Source organism: Filicampus tigris, chromosome 10 (genome assembly GCF_054856515.1).
Source record: "Filicampus tigris isolate MCC_2025a chromosome 10, RoL_Ftig_1.0, whole genome shotgun sequence".
NCBI lineage: Eukaryota > Metazoa > Chordata > Actinopteri > Syngnathiformes > Syngnathidae > Filicampus > Filicampus tigris.
The window spans coordinates 8,056,956-8,078,334 of record NC_141226.1 but is presented as its reverse complement, the minus strand read 5'-3'; the positions used below and the strand labels follow the sequence as shown (position 1 = coordinate 8,078,334).

Here is a 21,379-nt window from a genome sequence, read left to right as displayed (position 1 = left end):
TAACCCACAGGAAAGCATAGCAGGCTTCTGTTCCAATAGCTAAAAACAACTGAAACCTCTGTTTATTTTGCTGCAAACAAATATATCCCCTCCTGATCACAGGTGTGTTCTCAGGCTGCTCTTGATGAATTGTCACATTGAATGTGGGCAATTTCAGCAGCACTTTACCTCCCCCTGCTTGTTTCAGATAAATCTGCTATATTTCCATCCATCTCCATCCGTTTTGTCGATGTGGTGTGATGCAGTCGTCCGTGCTCATGGCACACACAGAATCGCATTGATGTGCACAGTGATATACAAACCTCCTGTTTCTCCTTGGTCATTAATAATGTACTGATGGCAATGCTGAGGTTACTGACCCATTGCAGACCCATTAATCAGACAATTCAACAAGCATATGATATTAATAAATATGCTGTAGACAAACGCTTACCAGTCATGGAAATGGAAACTTTTCTTCCCAGAGGCTGAAAGTGGGAGGACGAATGTGATGGAAAACAGATAAGATGGAATTGTGGTATTAACGGCGCCAATTTATTCTTTGTGAAAATCTATGTAGACAAGCATTGGACACACATGCCAAGCAACACAAAATCAAATCCTACAACCTACCACCTGTATGTGTGTATGACAAACACATACATAATTCATAATTAGATAGATAGACCCCTCCTCCTACTGTGTGCGTGTGTGTGCGTAGGTGTGTTCTCATTAAAACAGACAAATAGATAAAGATAATGAGCGTCAATCTGGTGGTCAGTGATCACCATCAAATCGGCCTTTTTATATAACGTGCCATGGGACGTAGTCGGTCTATTGCTGCTGTGTGGTATTGCTCTCTTGTGGCTAAAAGATGTAATTACAATCCCTGCTTCCCATATTGGCATAGAAATAGTTAAGTTAATGTTGTTTAGTCCAAAACTCTTCTTCTTTTACTCGTTAATTAAATTGATTCTGTTACTGCTTTATGTTTCGTAAATTAACTTTGCATCAAAAGGAATTGAAAACATGACTTTTTCTTCTTTAACAGGTGGAGAAATATTGGATCTGTTGTAGAGAATACCTGGAATATATCTATGAAGACAAAGTAATGTGCATGGTTTTATTATTAAATCATTACAAAGAGGATGAGCAACCAACGTAGTGACAGTATGTCAAGTGTCTGACCAAGAAGAGGTCTCAAGTACATATTTTTATACCTCATTTGTAACTGTCCACACATTACTTTGGAGGATTAAAACTATAGTTCAAAACTGCCCATTTCACAACTCAGTGGCATAAACTTGAAAGGGGAATTGTAAGAGGCTGCACCAGCTCCCGTAATCTTGTTTGTCATGAGAATTAACCTGTTCATATATCTGCAGGAAAGAAATCCAATCACTGGAGTCCTGCACCCACCAACGTCAAATAAGAGGCAATATTTTTAATAATAATTGATAATTAATTAATTAATTGCTTTTGAGCAAGCCAACAAAAGACGTTCATTAACAAAACAAAAAACAAGAGGTCGCCAAGACAAAAGGTCACCATTTGCAACCGTTCTACACATGCTGCTTAAAAAAGGAGTGAGAAGAAGAAACTTTATTAAATCCCACCCCCGTCTCACATTTATATTACAAGCTATATAATCTGACTTTCACTTCCCTAATGATTAAGTTACATCTATACAAGTCCTACTAATATAGATAACACATTAGAAAAAATAATGTACAATACATTACATATAATCACTATCAAAATGGTGGTTTGCATGATTTCAAAATACAGTATATGTCAGCAATAATTATATACCAACAATTGTAATACAAATAATATATACTGTACCATAATAATATATACTGTAAGCAACAAGGACAATGGTAGGAAAAAGCCAGTGACTGAGAATAAGTGAATATTTGCAAGCATAGTCACTGATAGTGTAATGGTACACACGCCTGAGTTGTGTGCAGGGGGCGTGGGATCGCTTCCCCCTCAGTAACGGTGTCTGTGTGAGCCCTGAGACTGGCTGGTGACCAGTTCGGGGTTTAGTCTGCCTTTCGCCTATAGTCAGCTGGGATAGGCTCCAGCACCTCCCCGCGACCCTGTAGGATAAGCGGTGTGGATGACACACATGTACAAGCATGATGGATCCGAAGTCACTTGATGACATGGCAACATGGGTTGGGATGAAGTTTAAATCAAGTAAATTAAGTAATTCTGATGCATAATAATTATTATGATTATATTGTTATTTTTATTATTATTATTATTACAATAATGTGAGTACTTTTGACACCTTCACCATTTACTATTATTTTAAGAATTTGCTACCAAAAAGTCATTGCGCTCGAAAAGGTTTGGTTGCCTAGCAACGCAAGTGGGCGGAAATACGTGTGCTGTTGTAGTAGCCAGTAGGGGGCGATAAGCGTGGTCTCGTTCCTCGAGCAGTGCACACAAGCAGACAGGTCTGATAGTGGGGAAGAGGTGCAGCACGCTACAGAATTCGGAAAACATTCAACTCCCCCCCCCTCCCCTCCTCATTAGCTTGTAGCTTCCCATTTCCTACCCTGTACTCGGCGAAGGTGTAACCGAGAGTTGAAAAAGATGTCTGGCGTCGATTGGAAGCCTTTTGTTTACGGCGGACTCGCTTCCGTGACGGCGGAATGTGGTGAGTGAGTGACGTGTAAGCCGCGAGGAGGCCCAGTTGCGGGGTTCACCGCTTCGCTGATGTTTGGACAGGCTAACAAGAACCCACGACGCGCTCTGTGTTCCAGGTACATTCCCCATCGATCTAGCCAAGACGCGTCTTCAGGTTCAGGGTCAAGTGGGCGACAGTAAATACCGAGAGATCCGGTACCGAGGCATGTTGCACGCTATTGTTAGGATAGCACGAGAGGAGGGGGTCCGGACACTGTATTCAGGGTAAGTATTATTTACTTGTGTTTGTGTTTATATTGTTTTCTTTCCCTTCTATCTCTCAGCAGTGCCCCTTATGTGATGTGTTTCTTGTAAATGCTATCACTTCCTCGTAATGTTCACATCCCTCTTCCCTCCCCTCCCCTCCCCTTTTGCCTCTATGGTTCATTATGCATCCGTCAAATCGGTTTTGTTCATGTGTTCCGTTATTGTATCACTGAGCGATTCATGTGATTCCAGCATAGGTAATGTAAATGTGACTTTTACAGAATAGCTCCTGCCATGCTGCGCCAGGCATCCTATGGGACCATTAAAATCGGCACATACCAGAGCTTCAAGAGATTACTGGTGGAAAGGCCTGAGGGTGAGATGCACTTTCTGTCTGTCATGTGCACACTTAATTTACAAGCATGCATGTGGTATTGTTGAAGTTAGGGGGCAAGAGATCCGTTGAAGCGAGGAAATAAACTGAGAACTGTCACAGCCTTCTCAGAAATAAAGACAGTCTTTTTTCTCTCTTCCATTCAGATGAGACAATGTTGACTAATGTGCTGTGTGGTATTCTTGCTGGAGTCATCTCTTCCTCCATCGCCAACCCTACTGATGTGCTGAAGGTAGCTAAAAGCTCAAATTATGATGGTGTTGTCATATGGGTGGCAGTGACTCATCTGTGAAGGACTAAATCTGGAGGGTCATGATTCAAGTCCCTCTGCAGATTAGTTTTAAAATTAAAAGTAACTAGTTGCTATCAAGCGCTATTTGCAGACCTCTTTCATTCTGACAACTCTTCTTTGCATGCTGCATGTCTGTTTTTTTGTTATGTGCCAATCAAATATACAATACAGTGAGTTGAATTACAAAAATAGTTTAATAAATGACATTATGAAACAAGCTGGACAAAAAAATTGTAGTTATGCTTACATAATCCGGCATTGTGCAATGTAGAAGATGTCATAACTGTCAAAAATAACTAAAGACAAAACACAATCCTACCCGGCATTCCATGTATTTTTCTCCTGCGCAGAAAACACACAATTGGACTATAGCTGCTCTTCCAAATGGACAAGGCAGTAAATCAGTTTACTCAAACCCTTTGAGAAAATATATACCTTATTTTATGGACTATAACCCGCATCTACTCTATTTTAAAAAATGTATGAAAAAACGATATACAGTCTAAGCCGCACCAGGTTATAAACCGTACCTATGTTGAAAAATTAGAAAGAAAAATTCACAGAATAGCCGCATCTTTATATAAACCGCATGGTTCAAAACCTAGAAAAAAAGTAGCCGCTTGTAGTCTGGAAAATATGGTAATCCATTGTGAGATCAAAAGTACCATAAACAAAATGTAAGCATGTTCCCCATAAAACTTTGTTCACACACACTCAGTGACACACACATAATCAAAATATAATTCTTGGCTGTTTTTCTTTTTTATATGCCTCTTTCATTGGGTTAGATTGTTCTAGCGTGCCTTATCAAGTGCCCCGTGTGTGACATTCCGGTGCTCTAACCGGTGTCATAGTACCACCAAGTCCTCACTAGTGGCTTATTAATAGACGGTAGCCTTCCAAAGCTTTATTTAGTGTTCTGTAAATGATATGAGTGCATGAATACGGTTAGTGTACACTCGCTAAACCACCACTGGATGTCATTATCACGGGTTATCAGGCACAGTATGCCAATATGCAGGAGAACAGCTTTGGAGTACAGTTTTTAACCACAGCACATTGGGCCAAGTGGTCATGCGGCTGACGGGAGGTAAGAATGTAAACAGCAGGCAGAGAAAACAAGTCAAGTTCAGGCTAAAGATTTTTCCATCGAAAAAGGAACAGGAACAAAACTTAGGCCATCCAACTTTTAGCCTTTCTCCCCCGACCATAAAACTTGATCGCACCAACTAAATCACCCTCTTCCACTGAACGTTATCTACAGGGGTTGAGGTTAACTGTAAAACTGACACACAAACAGAATTAAACATGATCTATTTAAATAAGAAAACCAAAGCCTATAATTTCCTGGAATGAAAGCTGCTAGCTCAAAGCTGAAATATAATGAGACACACCAAAGATGGGCTCATGAAAATTAGCAAAGATTTGATTGTTATCAGACCCAATACTACTTGAACGCACATGGCGCAGCAACCCTTATAATCAATGCCTGCATTAATACTTACAGGCATATCTGTCTAAATATGATTTTGTGTTAAACTGCGCTCTCTTCATGCTTTTAATCATGCAGCAAATAACTTGCAATGTGATCTTTTTATTGCTTTAGTCAGAGTACAAAAACAGCCAGTAGGCTAGTCTTTCAGCAAATAATGACGGATAGGTTCCCCCAAAAATATGTGAAATATGTGAGGCAAATTCCCTAATGTGGAATCGCAAATGTGCAGGGTTGACTGTGCTCCCTATTGATTTGTTTTCACTTTCAAATCCTGGTACAAATTGTCGTACCTGGGCAGCTACATTAAGATTTGAGGGTACATAGCCAGAAAGAACAGGAGCTTACCCTGTCTGCTCCAGCTCTGTGGGCACTGCTTTGTTAAAATCCAATCCCAATCTAGTTGCTTCACTTAAATATAATAAAGTCGGTACAGTGTTGTGATGAAAAAGTATTCTACCCCACACCTAAGACTTTTGTGGTCTCATCCTTACATTTGTGTATGTTCCCTCTCAGATCCGCATGCAAGCCCAAGGAAGGGTGATCCAGGGAAGTATGATGGGCAACTTCATCGACATCTATCAGCAGGAAGGGACCAGGGGACTTTGGAAGGTACAACACACTTGAAATAGCTTTGTTTGGAACAATTCCTCACTTTTAGCTTCCGGAGCATCCAGCGATCTCACAAGTTGCAGGAAATAGCTATATCACTGAATAGCTCGTCTTTTTTGACCAGGAAAAACTTACATGAGATGTTCTTCTGATTTCATCTACAATATATTTGCTATTATGGATTGGATAGAATCATACTTTATAAATTAGGCACATCACTATACAATGCCATTTACCTGGAGTGGAAAAGCTTAAAAAATGAAATGATTTGGGGAATAGCTGTAAATATTGTGGTCCTCATCATCACCTTTACACTTGGGTATTCAGCGTTGCCTCTCATTGTCTGTCAGGGTGTCTCTCTAACTGCTCAGCGAGCAGCCATTGTGGTCGGAGTGGAGCTGCCTGTCTATGACATCACCAAGAAGCATCTGATCATGTCTGGTCACATGGGCGACAACGTGTACACGCATTTCTTGTGAGTGAGACTTGAAATGGATCCCCCCCAAAAAAGCATGCCTCTGCCTCACTCTTGATTGTTATCAGGAACAGGAAATTGCAAAGCACAGCTACATACTTTTCTTTTAAGGTGCAACAAGATAAAGAGCAGACGTGTGTCTCCAGGCTGTTATGGAGACATAACAGCCTCCTCCGTTACAGCACACGGCCTTAAAGTGCTGTAACCTAGCGCTCTGGTTCTTATTAGATGAAACGCTGTGTTATTATTGGGATATTTGGTTGGACAAATTTACCATTAGGCACATTTAACTTTTGCAAATCAAAGGGAGAGGAACCATCATTATTACAATTTGTATTTGACAAATGAAAGTGTTTTACTTGGTGGTTAAGTCGCTCTGTCATAAGCAAACTCTTTGAACAGTTTTGAATTCAATTCCTGTCATTTAAAATGCTTGTTTTAAAGCAATATGTACAGTGTGCTAGAGATAGTCCGAAATGTTTTTATCAGGGCCGATACAGATTATTAGAACCGTAGTCACGGAGGCCGATAAGCAATATTTGGAGCCGATGTTCATTTTCAGTAATAGGTCAAATGTTGGTGCCAAAATTTAAACAAATACAAAATCCAACTCGAACTTTGTTGAAATGTCCTAAAGCATATGTTTATTGACCAACTTTTTAAAATGTTGACGCCAAAATTTAAACAAATACAAACTCCAACTCTTTGTTGAAATGTCTTAAAGCATATGTTTATTGAAAAACATTTCAGATTTTCAAAATTTTTAAATTAAAAAGTGCTGGTTTCGGACAGTGGCTGGCGATGTCCCTGCAGTCTGTGCGGGGCTGAAAGGGAGGACGCCGCCGCCTGCCTCTGCCCGGCGCCCACATCAAGATGAGTTTTTTCTTTTTCAAATACATTAACATCTATGACAAAAAAACCAGAATAAAAGTCCCAAAATTTGTGTACCGTTGAAAAGCAGTATCGATTCCCCGGTACCAACAATCGGATCAAAACCGGTTGGAATGTGAAAGGTACCGGTACACAGCCTTAGTTAAAATGCTGAACATCGGCGCCTATAATTGACCCGGCCGATAATCCCTCCGATGTTTCCCCAACATACGGTATTTGTGATTGGCTACACATGAATTCGCATGTTCTTAGATTTTTCCTAACATACCCACCATTATTCGCAGAAAAACTTGCATATTTGGTTTTGATGTGCTCAGGCCAAAGCTCTGTCCAACTGAAAAGTGGCTGTGTCGCCATCTTGTGGCATGTTTAGGCAATTCTAAGCCTTCTTTGGAGTGCAGGGCATCGATTACGCACAAGTCCCCACAAATGGTGGGATAACAGTAGTTTTATTGTTGTTGTTTGGAGTTGGTGTATATTTTAATATACTATATGGATGATAGTAGGAGTAGAGTTTGTTTTCTTGTTTGATTCAGAATATTAACGAGACGTTTTAGACAATTCTATGCTTCCCTCGTGCCGAAAACGGTTTGGGAAAAGCTGTGTGTGTTCTAGCATGACCTTGCCTCAGTTCACAAAGCAAAGTGCATGAAGGTGCGCTTGGATGAGTTTGATGTGTAGCAGTGTGAAAGCCCCGACCCCAGTACCATCAAAAACCTTTTGGATGGACTCACTCTCAAATATTCTGTAACATGTAGCAATTGAGCTCTGATCTAAAGATGCATAGAAATCCTGGCAAGATGGCACTTTGACACCTTGGGCTTTGCGGCATGCAGGTCCAGCTTCGTATGTGGCCTGGCCGGGGCGTTGGCCTCCAACCCGGTGGACGTAGTCCGGACGCGGATGATGAATCAGAGAGGAGGATCTTTGTACCAGGGAACACTCGACTGTATATTGCAGGTCAGTCTATCTGCGCTCAACAAAATTCTAAACACAGCACTTGGGTTTTTGCTCCCATTTTCCATCCAAGACTGCATCCAAAGAGCCGATTTCAATTTCACAGGTGTGGCATATCAAGATGCTCTTCAGACAGCATGAATATTGTGCAAGTGTGGCGTAGGCTGGCGAAAATTAAAGGCCACTCTAAAATGTGTGGATTTTGTGTAATGGGAGAGTATAAGGTGACCAGTATCTCGTGTGGCCTTATGCAGTGTATCCCCTTCGCATTTAGGTTAGGAAAAAGTGTGACATTTTGTAATCTGAAATGCAGAGCTGGGCAGTCCGTCCCTGGGCCGGACCGGTCGGACCCCCTGGCCCGGCCGGATGCTCATTTTTGGGGTAGGGGGGCGTTTGGTGACAAATTTTTTTAAAAATGGCTGGACTAAGCATGGCCGGAAGTGGATTTTAGTCCGGCTCACTAATCGGCCCTCCTGCGTTTGACGTGGTCGCGAGGCGGCCAAATTTCATCTCAGCCTACTCGGTGAAAAGCTTCTTTTTAGGCTTCTTTTTACTCCCGCGTCGGCACGAATGACAACTGCCGCATTGATTCACGTGACCGACGCATTGTGCTGTTGGCGACATGTCTGCTCACATGCCACGCACACATCAGGAATTGTTGCTGCTCTGATCGGTCCATTACGTCACATGTTGCGATGACGTACAGTTTCCCACACGGAGAGGAGAGAGAGGATGCAGCACGCAGCTCGTTGCTGCTGCAAAAGCAAACTAGTTTGGCAATAAAATTAAATGCATAGTCTAGTCATCTCGGTCCCTTTATGGTTGTAGCAGGCACGACATCCATTGTTGTCGCTGTCTTTTTGAAGCGACATCCCCCGACTTGGAACTTAACTCAAAACAACTTGTGTCCGGGAGTATATTAAGTTGCGCGCAGCACTCAAGTATGACGCTGCCACATCAAGGTGGAGTTCATGCACTTTTTCTGACGTCTTCAACTTCCGGAAATACGCCGTTGCAAACCTGCTGTGTATAGTGGTTTGCTGGTATGCTTTTATTTTGAAGGCCGTGAACGAAGGGAAGTGTGGAAAATAAATAACTTGTTGAATGCGACTTTTGGCCGTATGCTAGACCCAAATAATTATACAATACGACAAAACCAACCCCGGGGCTCGCAATGGAAGTAAGCACACGCAGTTGGGTAAGTAGTAAAGTACTAGTGGCGCATTTTGAAGCGTGTCCGCAGCGGGTTCAAATAGTAAATTAGCCAGCTAATAATCCTTAAAAAGCCTCTGCCGTTAGCATCTCTCCCGCGGTGGCGTCAATCACTTTTTTTTTTTTTTTTTTGGGCCGGGGGGGTGGAACGGGGCGGGGGGTGATAATTATTTTCATGAATAAGGGCGGGGGGTCGTGGCTGGAAGGGTACCCAGGTCAAGGGTGGAGGGTCGCGGCCGGACCGGCAAAAAAGGTCCAATTGCCCAGCTCTGCTGAAATGTGTATGAACCATGTTAGGAAAGAGCAGTTGAATAGCTCGGGTATGAACCCGGAAGTGTAACTAAAATATTTCAGAATTTTCCAAACACCATACACTGCACATACGATGAATGATTTATGAACCTTTTGGTATTTGCTGCAAATCCCCTCCTCTGTGTGACATTCTCAGAGCATTATGCCGTCTGAGTGTGTTGACAGTAGGACAACTACGTGAGCGGAAGCTGGATAGATTAAGTCAACACCAGCTAGAGGCTTGTATATACTGTGGTTTGTCCAAGGATATATCTGGCTCAAAATGCTACCCATCTATCAACTGTCTCTATCTCTTTTCAGCCCAACTTTATTTCACTCCATTGCTGATTGAAGATAAATATCTTCCAGTGATGTTAAATATTTAGCTGAAACCTTTGTGACACCAATTTGCCTGCTAAAAGCACCCAGAGGTCTGTTGAATAATGATGAAGAGATAACGAGCCCAAGTGTGTGTTAAACCTGTTTTTCCAGACGTGGCGCTCGGAGGGTTTCATGGCACTCTACAAGGGCTTCTTCCCCAACTGGCTCCGCCTGGGCCCGTGGAACATCATCGTATCCTTTAAACATCTCATTAGCGCCGCACTCGCATGTATGTGATGCAATGTCTTTAGGAGCTGGAGAAATTATCTGGAAAAAGCTTTTAGCACTGGAGCCTTGAAGTTCGACCATAGTCGTCTGTGTGTGTGGGTGCGTGTGTGTGTATATATATATATAGATAGATAGATAGATAGAGAGATATATCGATAGATTATATATATTGTGTGTGTATATATGTGTGGTTTTTTTTTTCTCAAAACTAAATTTTGCATTGAGACCATGTATGGAATCATTTGGTCCACCAGCCAAGCTGTTACCATCATTACATCAACTGTACTTGCAATTAATTGCCATACAAGCACAGTGGTGCCTTGAGATACAAGTTTAATTTGTTTCGTGACCAAGCTCATAACTCAAAACACACTTAAATCATCTCTCACCATTGAATTGAATGAAAATGTCATTAATCTTTTCTAGCGTTCCCCCAAAAAACAAGGAAAAATAGCACTCTATATATAATATGGTACTTCATAAAAACAATAGAGCAATAACATAATTACATAGAATGCAAAGACAATATAAAGAATTAAACAGTTTGTGCATCATGATTTGATGCTACAATTTATTTCATTGTGCTGCTCCTTATGGTGTGCCTGCCTTGGCCACCGGGAGGCAGTCTAGTTTATCAGAACAATGCAGTCTACATCTTCACTCATCTTGTCTAACAGTACAAACAGATCGGACTCAAATGCGTTTTGTGGTGGTTGTTTTTTTTCTACTTCAAGGTTCCACTGTATCTGGTGGCTCGACACGCTAATTCCCAGCTATGTGGTCGAATTTGATTCTAAGGCTGTTACTTAAACCCTGTTGGACTGTGACCTCAACAACATCTGACTGCCTTATGCAAGGAGGAAAAATACAGTACGGTTGGCGAGGAGAAGGAAAATGTTGAGAAGCTCTTTAAAATCCTTTGTGCAAATGTCAAGATTTTATTCAAGACCACAAAAATGTTAGATTCGACATATCCTCTCCTCATTGAGCTCCAACCAGGCCTAAAAGTGTAATGAGATTACGGAAGCAGTGACAAAAGGGAGGCTTTGTGCTGAAGTATAAAAAGACTTGCCTCCTTCCTTTACTCCACATCCAGTTCTTCCTCACATACGAGCAGCTCAAGAAGATCAACGTCTGAGCGGCGCAACCGGAGTGAAGACGAGCGAGCACTACTCGAGAGATGGGAATGTCTCGACTTTCGCCATTGGGACGGATCCATGATAGAACCACTGATGCGGTGAACGGGGCTTTGATGGAGCCCCTCGTTTGCGGTGGGAAAGTCATGCGTGTGTTTGTGTGGGCTTTGGGTTTCGGGCCTGCTGCTGTGGAGATGGCCGGAACTTTTGCACGTACTTGAATCTGATATTTTAGCTCATCCAAATGCTTCGTCAAGCCAAACATTTCATTTTGACTCGACTGAGAGATTCATGTACCCCCCAGGATGCCGCAGTGGCCTCTCTGTTCATTCATTTTTATTTGAGGCTCGGTTTGCAGGCCTCTCCACTTCAAAGCGGTCTCTAAATTGAGTGCCTTCAAGTTTGCCAATGGAGAATGTTGCACAAGTTGGAGAGCAGTTGACAATCACTGCAGTCATTCCCTTCTTAAATAGAGTATGTTGCAGTTTGTCAACAGACTTCACAAAGGCTCTTGTCTTTTTTTTTTTTTTTTTTTTAAGAATTCTAAATTGAGTGAAAGCCAAGAAGACATTGATATGCGTTGTAATAAGTTATTTAAAAGCAACCTGAGGCTGTTAACGTAATTTCTGTTCTCACAGATGTGAACGAGTTGCTGAACAGGCAGCTAAGAGAACCTTGTATATTTTCATTTTACATACCGGCTTGGATTTTGTCATTGGTTTACTGCTTATTTGCACTACTACTGCTGCACGTGATGCCTGTTACAGTGGAGTCAAACTTTCTGTGCACGATGCTTCCATTGATTGAATATTTTATACTTCCCGGCTTTTTTGTCTGAACAGCCAAATTACAGGCAAATGTCATTGTGTATCTTTTTAATATTGCTATAAGTGTGAAATAAAATAAGGGGGAAAAAAAGACCAAGCTGTTGTTTTGCTATGCTGCTATTCACCACAGCATGGCGCTGTGTGGCTACATTCAGCTTCTGACCCAGATGACTGCAGTCGCTGTGGAACCTTGTTAAACCCTCAGTCCTCAGATGTAGCACAGTTGTTGCTGAGGGATTGCCCGGCTTCTATCAAACTCGCGGCATACCACAAAACATCAGCCTATGAATTATTCAGGACAGCCTAACATGTAATTGTTCTTGTTTCACTGAGTAAATTCCCAGTTTTCCCCCATCAGAGCTGTTTAGATGCTGACAGCTCAAGGGAGCGCAGTAGGAAACATTGCAGTGAACGGCGTGTTGTTTGTGTGCCTTGCTCCTTTATTTTGGGAGAGTCACCACGGGACTGATTGTGAAAACTTCAAGTAAGCCACCACAAGTTGCACTTTCTGCATTGCTTCTGGATTCCAGAGTTTACCTCACTTTAAGAATTGCAATTTTTCCACACAACAATTCTATCCCTAGCAGTACACAAAACGAGCTCACATCATTATTCAATGAGAGAACAAAATAAGCACATAGTGGTAGAAACCAGGGAACACAAGTACGGTCTGGTGGCCAGGATTTGGCCCCTTCACTGCTTTGGCACTGTGGCCTAGCTGGCATCAAGGTGCAGACACAGTCTTCTACAAGCTGGACAAGTTTGGCCGTGAGGGATTCCGGCAGTCACAACATGCTGCATTATGGGTATTATTTGTTGCCTGGCCCAAGGGTGCAGGATTTGGCGCTATTGTGTTCCAAGGATCAGAGTGAGCTTTTGTCAGAAGCATAAGGCGGCGACGCTCTGCTCCAAACCCCCAAGCCCTTTACTCCCTCTTTTGTTTTTGTTTTTTCAGCCGTTGCTCACATGAAAATACGGAGCACTCCAACACATCGAGGAATATATGGCCAAACAAAGACAACGAGACGGATTGGGTTTTGTTGCTCCATTTGGATCAACACTGAAAATGTGTTCTCACTCCTGCTCATTATTGCAGCAAATTGCTATTCGGCACAGCGTGATCCTCAACAGATCATATGTTTCACAGCTGAGAGACACTATAGGCGTCCAAATCTTGGGACTGCAGTAAAATCAACTTTTTTAAATGTTTACATTACACCCAGGCACAGCACGGACTGGGGGGAGACGACGCACAAGATGTGGCGTGTGTAGCATGTAAGCAAAATTCACAGGCAGCTAATGAAGATTGATAATAGTAGTGTGAAAGATTGAAGTCAACATTAGAATGCAGTGTTATTTCAATCTCTTTTTAATACAGTACTCAAATACAGCAAGTATGTGTACAGTTTTAAGCAAAAAAAAATGTACACATTGTTTTGTGCATGCAAAACTACTGTATGCAAAAAAAAAAATTGTCACAAAGTAAGCCAAGCCCATCATTTTCAATCAACAAAAGAATACACAGAAAGGGTTCCCTTTGAGGAGTTAATATTGTAATGAAAATCAAATCAGCAGCTGCAATTCCCAGCTGAGTGGTGGCTGGAAGAATTAAAGAATGCCGTCTGTTTTTAAGGGTAGCAAACTGGTCTATTACTGGGTCATCACATGACTTTGGCTCATAACAAAAGCTTTTTGAAGTCAAAGAGATTACATGTTGGTGCTTACACCTACCTGCATGTGCTTGGATGGTTGAAGAAAAACAATGGCATTTACATTAAATCATAAAAGTCGTATTGAAGTAGTAGTCTTGAAAATATCTGGGACAGGATCATTTGCATGTAATATGAGTCTTATATGATGTCCCTTGCCTGAAATGTTTCATATTTCACATCTATTCAGGGTTGGGAGGGGGGAAAAGGGCTGACAAATAGACAAAATCTGTGTATAATTCACATCCATTGATATACATTTAAAAATATAAAGATAGATACAGTAGAGAGAGATATTAAGTAGGTTTGCTTGCTCCGTGAAGTTCTTGTTGTTGTTGTAAAGCGTGAAATGTGAAAAAGAGTGTGCGCACGCACCGTAATTCTGATACACTACAATGATGCCGATGCGTGACATTAACCGCTAAAAACACTTTCAAAAAGATTAGCCGTTTTTAGCCGTTAATGTAGTGTTTAAATAGTAAAGCTGCGGGTGGTTTGTGACGGGAGGGTAATACTTGACTTACATTTGCGATGTAGACTAAAATAGATCATTAAGTCAATCAATTAATAAATATATAATAGATAATAAATATATATAATCAGTAAATGAATCCATATTTGGTCGTTTGACCATAATTTGTATATTTTTTTTATTTGAATGTATTTATTTTTCAGGTGGAACAATGATGTGCATCAAAGGTGTCCAATATTAGAGACTATTCTAACGCACATTAACATGGTATTATTTGGGGTCACTATGGCAGTTATGGAACATACAAGCCAGTATACTGCGAAGGTCTTATTTTACGTTTGTCTTGATCAAAAAATAATTCTGAACAAACAACTTGGCCTACTAACTCGTGGTCGACCTACATTTACACAGCAGTGGAAGAAGAGGTGGACCCCAGAGACACAGGATCACAAGGATGAGCCGTTGGTAATGCTGCTCCGATTGTTCTATTAAGACAGAAACAGGCCAACACAGTGAATGTTAAATGAGATAATGTGAGAAGAGATTTACGCCACATGCTGGTTTCTTTCACTCTGTGGTCCCAAGAATCACTTGTAAGATAGGTCACTTTTGTGTTTTGTACCAGGATGAAAGTTGCTTTATCGGAGAGGGTTAAAATGCAGAAACGGTATAATATATGACTGGATATTGGTCAAAGCGTGCAGTGATGCCTCCATATTCGAAACTTCTTGATGTTGTCCTTGCAGTGCTTGAAAAGCCATTTTTGCGCAAAAACGTTTGGTTTGTCATTAAGAGTGAAGTGAGGTTTCAGTCAGCTTTGAATGAATTAATTCAATTATTATTTTTGCTTTATGTTTGTTTTTTGTTTTTCTTGGTTGTTGTTTTTTTTTTTTTTTTTTTTTTTTTGTGGGGTGGGGCTTGTGTGATGCCACCAGAAAAACACCAGTGGTGATGACAGAGTACTGAGTAGTGTGATGAAAACACGAGAAATGGAGCTGATTGTATGTTATGCTTGCCCCAGGGTGCTAAATTCTTTTTTGTCGTGAGCCACATTGAAGTTGTGGTTTCCCTCAGATGGCCGTTAGCAGAGGTGGGCATTTTACAAAATTTTGCTGGTCCCTTATTCGTCATCCGTCAGTGGCCAGGGTACTCGTCCTCATTCATCAGTCCTTTATATTTCGTGACGAACTGAATTGTAATCGTCAGTTCATCAGTCAGTCCGTCAGTTAAGTCCATCAGTTAGTCCGTCAGAAGTCCGTCGATCTGGTAGTCTGTTCCCTCAACCCACTGAAAAATAAAAAACAAAAAAAAACGTCAGCAAAACAGGCGTCCGTCAGAGAAGGACTGACAGATCGTCACTGACGGACGCGTTTGTGACGATTACACTGACGGACGAAAATAAACTTCCGTCAATGTTTAGTCCATCATTTTTAGCTAAGCCGTATACCAACTGTATTGCCTCATTATCTATTACTTACACAAAACTAATTGAGTATTGAAGTGAAAACGTCAAGGAAAATAACGTGTTTAACGGTTGTTTAATTTATTTTAAAAAGGGGGTTGTTTGGTAACAATACAAAATTGCAATATCTCTCTCTAACATTAAAATGAAGAAAATTTGCACTTAATGTACATATTTGATTTAAAAAAAAAGTACATACTTTACTTTGGTGGGCCATATCCGGCCCCCAGACCCTGAGTTTGACACCTGTGCGTAGTCATACCAACAAAACTGGTCATGGCTAGTGGTACTACCTGGCTAGTACAATGATCTCAACTAATCAGAACAACAGCTTGTTCTCATGCAAATGAGCCCGTCGTTCTGGTACACACTTTACTGTTTTTCGGTCTTATTAACAACTTCCATGTTCTACATAGAACTTTTATGAGTTAAGATTGTAAAACTGTTAGAACATTCCCTGTTACTAAATGTTTTATGATTGTGACTGTTTGATCGGTGCGCAGCCATCCATATCCGTAGATGGATCCTATTCCAGCTGACTTCCCTGGACTGGTCGCCAGTAAATCACAGAACACATGTAAAGAAACAACCGTTCAGGGCACACTGGCATTCTCATCTTCGCTGAGTGGGAATTGAATCCACACGGCTGCACGAAAGTCATTCGACCATGATTCGTTCAATGCACTATACATGGCATGTCATGAAAAAAAATAAGGGATTCTAATGTACATTATTCCCAAATTCAATTCGTAGTGACTGCAGCTTTCAAATAACGTCTGTCTAAGCAGTGTTACACTTCTTATTCTCAGATGTGTCGGTTAGTCGTATTACATTTCCGATTAACAAGAAAGCTGTACCACGAAAGCTGGGAATGTTTTCCTCATAACATCTGCAAATTAGAGCGAGATGATTTCCGTTTTATGTAACTCTCATGGATAAACAAACGCAGTTCATGTGCTTCCCGATAGTCGCCGATAACAGGCCATCTGTTCGTTTCGCGTATCTCCCTGTTGTCTCTCTCTACATAACACACTCAAACATAGCTCCCTGATTAGTAACCCTGCCTCTGAAAGGAAGTTAATCTTCTGCATCTCACTATAGATCTCATTTTCTACCTGGAAAGCCACTTAATACCTCCCCTCTACAAAGCCAGTGTTGGCCCAAGACTTTTGCACCTTTACTGTATCCAGTGGTTTAAAACAATGACGTACAAATACTTTGTTACTGTACTATCAGATTTTTTTAGCTATCTAACCTTATCTCGATTATTTATTTTTTTGATGACTTTTTGATGTCAGTACTTTTGTCTCCTTACTTACTTTGAAGATAACAACCTCATTACTTTTTTTCAACTTCAGTAGGTAATGTCATGCTGTAAAGAAAGATGTAAAGTACCTGTTGACATCTGTCTGGAAAAAAACCACACTTGTAAGGCGTATTGTTTTCTTTTTTTTAAGGATAAGCGGTACAGAAAACGGATGCATGTTATTCGCTAATTTTGCATTTATGTTCGTAAATTCAGTTAGCAAAGCTATGGGGGCACAATTTACACGTAGTATGAGTGTGTAGTGTCTGTGTATATGTATATGCAAAGCTCGACGTTCCGCCATTATGACGGACCGATTCGTCTATCCGCCTATAATGGACGCTCATTTTGTAGGTGATAAACGATAGATGGGAACCTTAAAAAAATTAATGGATTAAGCATAGTCGGAAGTCCATTTTTCCCATCCTCCATGTCATCGTCTAATGTCTATTTTCGCAGTGAGGCTTCTGGCCGCGGCGAGGTTTCTATTTCCTTTTGGCCGCGGCTTCTGGGTCCTAAAAGGAGACGGCGAGCTGCATTTAGTCTGGCCACAGTGAGGCTTCCCTGCCACGGTGAGTCTTTGGTTTCAAATATCGCTCGTGGGCGTGGGGGTGGTGAAAGTTGGTTAAAGTTTGTAGACGGAAACGCTAACAGAAGCCCGTTTAAAATGATAGGTCAACTGACCTATAGGCGATTACTATTTGGTCCGGCTGGACGAAAAGGGGGATAAACGGATGACGGAAGGGTACCCCGGCTGCAGGCGGAATGCGATACACGGACCTTTTATTTTAGTAAAATGCCCAGCGCTGTGTATATTTACTGTATATGTAGAGTGGGGCAAAAAAGTATTTAGTCGGCAACAAATTGTGCAAGTTCTCCCACTTAAAAATATGAATGAGGCCTGTAATTTTCATCACAGGTATATCTCAACCATGAAAGATAAAACTAGAAATCTGAAAACCACATTGACTGATTCTTAAAGAATGCATTTGCAAATTATGATGGAAATTATGTATTTGGTCAATGACAAAAGTTCATCTCAATACTTTGTTATAGACCCTTTGTTGCGCAATGACAGAGATGAAACGTTTTGTGTAAGTCCTCACAAGGTTTTCACAGACTGTTGCTGATATTTTGGCCCATTCCTCCATGCAGATCTCCTCTGGAGCAGTGATGTTTTGGGGCCGTCACTGAGCAACACAGACGTTCAACTCCCGCCAAAGATCTTCTATGGGATTGAGATCTGGAGACTGGCTAGGCCACTCCTTGAAACGCTTCTTACAAAGCCACTCCTTCGTTAGCCGGGTGGTGTGTTTGGGATCATTGTCATGCTGATAGACCCAGTCACGTTTCATCTTCAATGCCCTTGCTGAAGGAAGGAGGTTTTCAGTCAGAATCTGACGATACAAGGCCCTATTCATGCTTTCCTTCACGCAGATCAGCCATCCTGGTCCCTTTACAGACAACCAGCCCCAAAGCATGATTTTTCCACCCCCCATGCTTAACAGTAGGTATGGTGTTCTTTGGATGCAACTCTGCATTCTTTCACCTCCAAACATGACAAGCGGAGTTGTTACCAAAAAGTTCTATTTTGGTTTTATATGACCAAGTTTGTTTGAAATGTACAGAAATATGCTTGACATGTGACAACTTGTTCAATCATTTTGTATGTAAAAACATACGATGAACTCGTGCCAAAATGTTGTTGGGTACGTGTGAGACATTTCAACAGAGACCTTTTGTCATACATTTGGATGAACGTGAAGCAATTGATAATGTTGGAAACAGCAGAGAATTGGACATAAGCATTTGCTTGGTTTGTCCAAAGCATTTGCAGCGTGTTGAAAGCAATGAGAAATGTACATAGAAAGTTGACACAATGATGTGAAAATTGAACAAGTAGTTTTGAGGAATTCAAATCTGATCCGAAAAACGTTCCAAAGCAACTGAGAAAAACTGTAAAAATTGATTATTCTGGAGAAATAATTATTTTGAGCTAAAACAAGAGCTTCTTTGTATTTCAGCAAGCTATCACACCATGCCTGACGGAAGACCTCAAGTTTAGTCGCACGTATGCCATTTGTGCTCAAGCTTCCTACATTGTTTAAAGACGAAGTCAACTCAAACATTTTTTTTTCAAGAATATGTTCTATGCAGGCGGCACGGTGGGCGACTGGTTAGCACGTCCGGCTCACAGTTCAGAGGTCGTGGGTTCGATCCCGGCTCCGGCCTCCCTGTGTGGAGTTTGCATGTTCTCCCCGTGCCTGCGTGGGTTTTCTCCGGTTTCCTCCCACATTCCAAAAACATGCATGGTAAGTTGATTGGACTCTCTAAATTGCCCCTAGGTGTGATTGTGAGCGTGGATGTTTGTCTTTGTATGCCCTGCGATTGGCTGGCAACCAATTCAGGGTGTCCCCCGCCTACTGCCCAAAGACAGCTGGGATAGGCTCCAGCACGCCCCGCGACCCTTGTGAGGATAAGCGGTATAGATAATGGATGGATGTTCTATGCAAGCCCACTAGTTGAAACAGGGCATTCTGATCAATGTTGCGTTTGTGGAATAAGTGTTAATCTACTCGTTTTTTGGCCGGGGCGGCCATTTTGTTTTCTGTCGACTGAAAATGACATCTCAACTGCTCACAACGACCAATCACGGCTCAGATTCAGAAAACAGGTCAGCCATTTTTATGACTCGACATGAATTTTTTCCATTTTCATTGCTAAAGGAATTTTGATATTTTGGTGTCAATAGTTATGAATTATTCTGTTTTCTTTCAATTAGAAAATAGACCATTAAGAAGAACTCCCATTATTACTGGTGTGATTCATTATTGTTTTGCTCCTTCAACAGTGCATCTTTGGATTGGCAGTGTCTTGTGACTTTGGTAAGGGAAAGCAGGCAGAAGGTCATCAATACAGGGAAGTCAAGAAAAGAACACCTTTGTAATTTTCCCTCATGAGTTTCTTTTAAATATTTTGAAGTTGTTATGGGGTTTTGGGGAAACTATCCTGTTTTGAGCACACCAGTACAGGCTGAAATACATCTAATTTTATAGACCAGTATTACAACTATATAGCATGATTGTTTGTCACCGGGCACACCTGCCTGTCAGACGGACATCAGTTGCCTGATCGCTGGAGTTTCATAGATGGCCATGAACACAAGCACCACACACTAAGCACAACTACTCCAATATTATTGCTGTCACAGGTCGTTCAAATCGATTGCACCCCAACAATGAGCTCCAAATTACAATCCATATACAGTTTGTAGGAATAAGTGAAATAAACATTTTAGTTTTTCTGAAGATTTTTCTGATGCTGTTTTTCCTGCCTGTTTACATCATTGACATCAATCGGTTTACCAGCTGAGCCGAATTAAAAGTTAATTCCTGATGTTCCACATTATAAAGCAGATCAGTTTTCTACCTCACCATTTTTTTCGGCCATATGACCAAAAGAAGAACGGAACAGAACAGCCTACCATGCTGAAAAAAACATTAAAGCCTTTTGTCACTATGGGAATAAAATGAGAAAAACTGATTTCATGGTCTCAACCCTATTGAGAACTTGTGGAGCATCCTTAAAGAGGAAGTCAACCCAAACATGTTTTTTTTCCAGAATATGTTCTATGTAGGCCCACCAGTTGAAACACAGCATTCTGAATAACATTGAGATTATGAGAAATCCACCTGTTTTTAGCCATCTCAGGGGTGGCCATTCTGTCACTTCTGTTGACTGAAGATGACATCAAAGTTGCTCAGGGCTCAGATAACAACCAATCATGGCTCATCTTCATCAAAACAGGTAACCTGTGAGCGTGGCAATATTGCTCGCTTTGTCAGTTCTGTTGTCTAAAATGACAGATCGCCACCAAAATGCAAATGCACATTACTACTCTTGTCCACTTCAACCTGTGAAAGTATAAAAGTGTTCTGCACAATAGTTTGGATTTATTGACATAAAATGTGATCTCATCATGATCACCTCCTCAAAATAAAAAATACCGTGGCGATCGCTTCTCTTACACAGGCTGAAGCGGACAAGAGCATGAATGCGCACATGAACGCCGACTGGTTATATTTCGGACATTTAGTGACGGTAATCTCGTGTCAACTTTCAGGAGGCAGATGCGACTTTCAGCGGGCAAGCAATCAGGCAAGCATGGACCTTTATAACCCCCCTTCCCTCCTCGGCTAACAGTAGGAGAACGGCACGGTTAATAGCAACAACTAGCTTCAGGCCGTTAAAACAAAAGGCCTTAGCACAACAACATTAGCTCCTTACTGTCCGCCCAGCCTGCGTCTCCAGTGAGGAGGCTGACTGCACAGCCGAGTGTGGCCGCATTGGAACGTGCCA

The 21,379-nt window shown here is 41.4% G+C and overlaps 1 protein-coding gene across 1 annotated transcript; it reads left to right on the top strand.

Moving 5' to 3' along the window:
* The first annotated feature begins 2,408 nt into the window (after positions 1-2,408).
* LOC147140632 (kidney mitochondrial carrier protein 1-like) lies at positions 2,409-12,168 on the top strand. Its single transcript, XM_086043913.1, has 9 exons — positions 2,409-2,647; positions 2,754-2,901; positions 3,165-3,259; positions 3,424-3,509; positions 5,578-5,673; positions 6,024-6,148; positions 7,876-7,999; positions 9,992-10,072; positions 11,205-12,168. The coding sequence occupies exons 1-9, from the start codon at positions 2,584-2,586 to the stop codon at positions 11,244-11,246; spliced, it is 861 nt and encodes a 286-aa protein (XP_085900039.1). The 5' UTR covers positions 2,409-2,583; the 3' UTR covers positions 11,247-12,168.
* The last annotated feature ends 9,211 nt before the right edge of the window (positions 12,169-21,379 follow it).

Bases quoted from the DNA above. Each gene is read 5' to 3' on its own strand.
- LOC147140632 (XM_086043913.1), top strand. From the start codon at position 2,584: ATGTCTGGCGTCGATTGGAAGCCTTTTGTTTACGGCGGACTCGCTTCC. The intron at 3,260-3,423 runs GTGAGATGCACT...TCTTCCATTCAG, and splicing joins ACTGGTGGAAAGGCCTGAGG to ATGAGACAATGTTGACTAAT. The intron at 8,000-9,991 runs GTCAGTCTATCT...CTGTTTTTCCAG, and splicing joins CACTCGACTGTATATTGCAG to ACGTGGCGCTCGGAGGGTTT.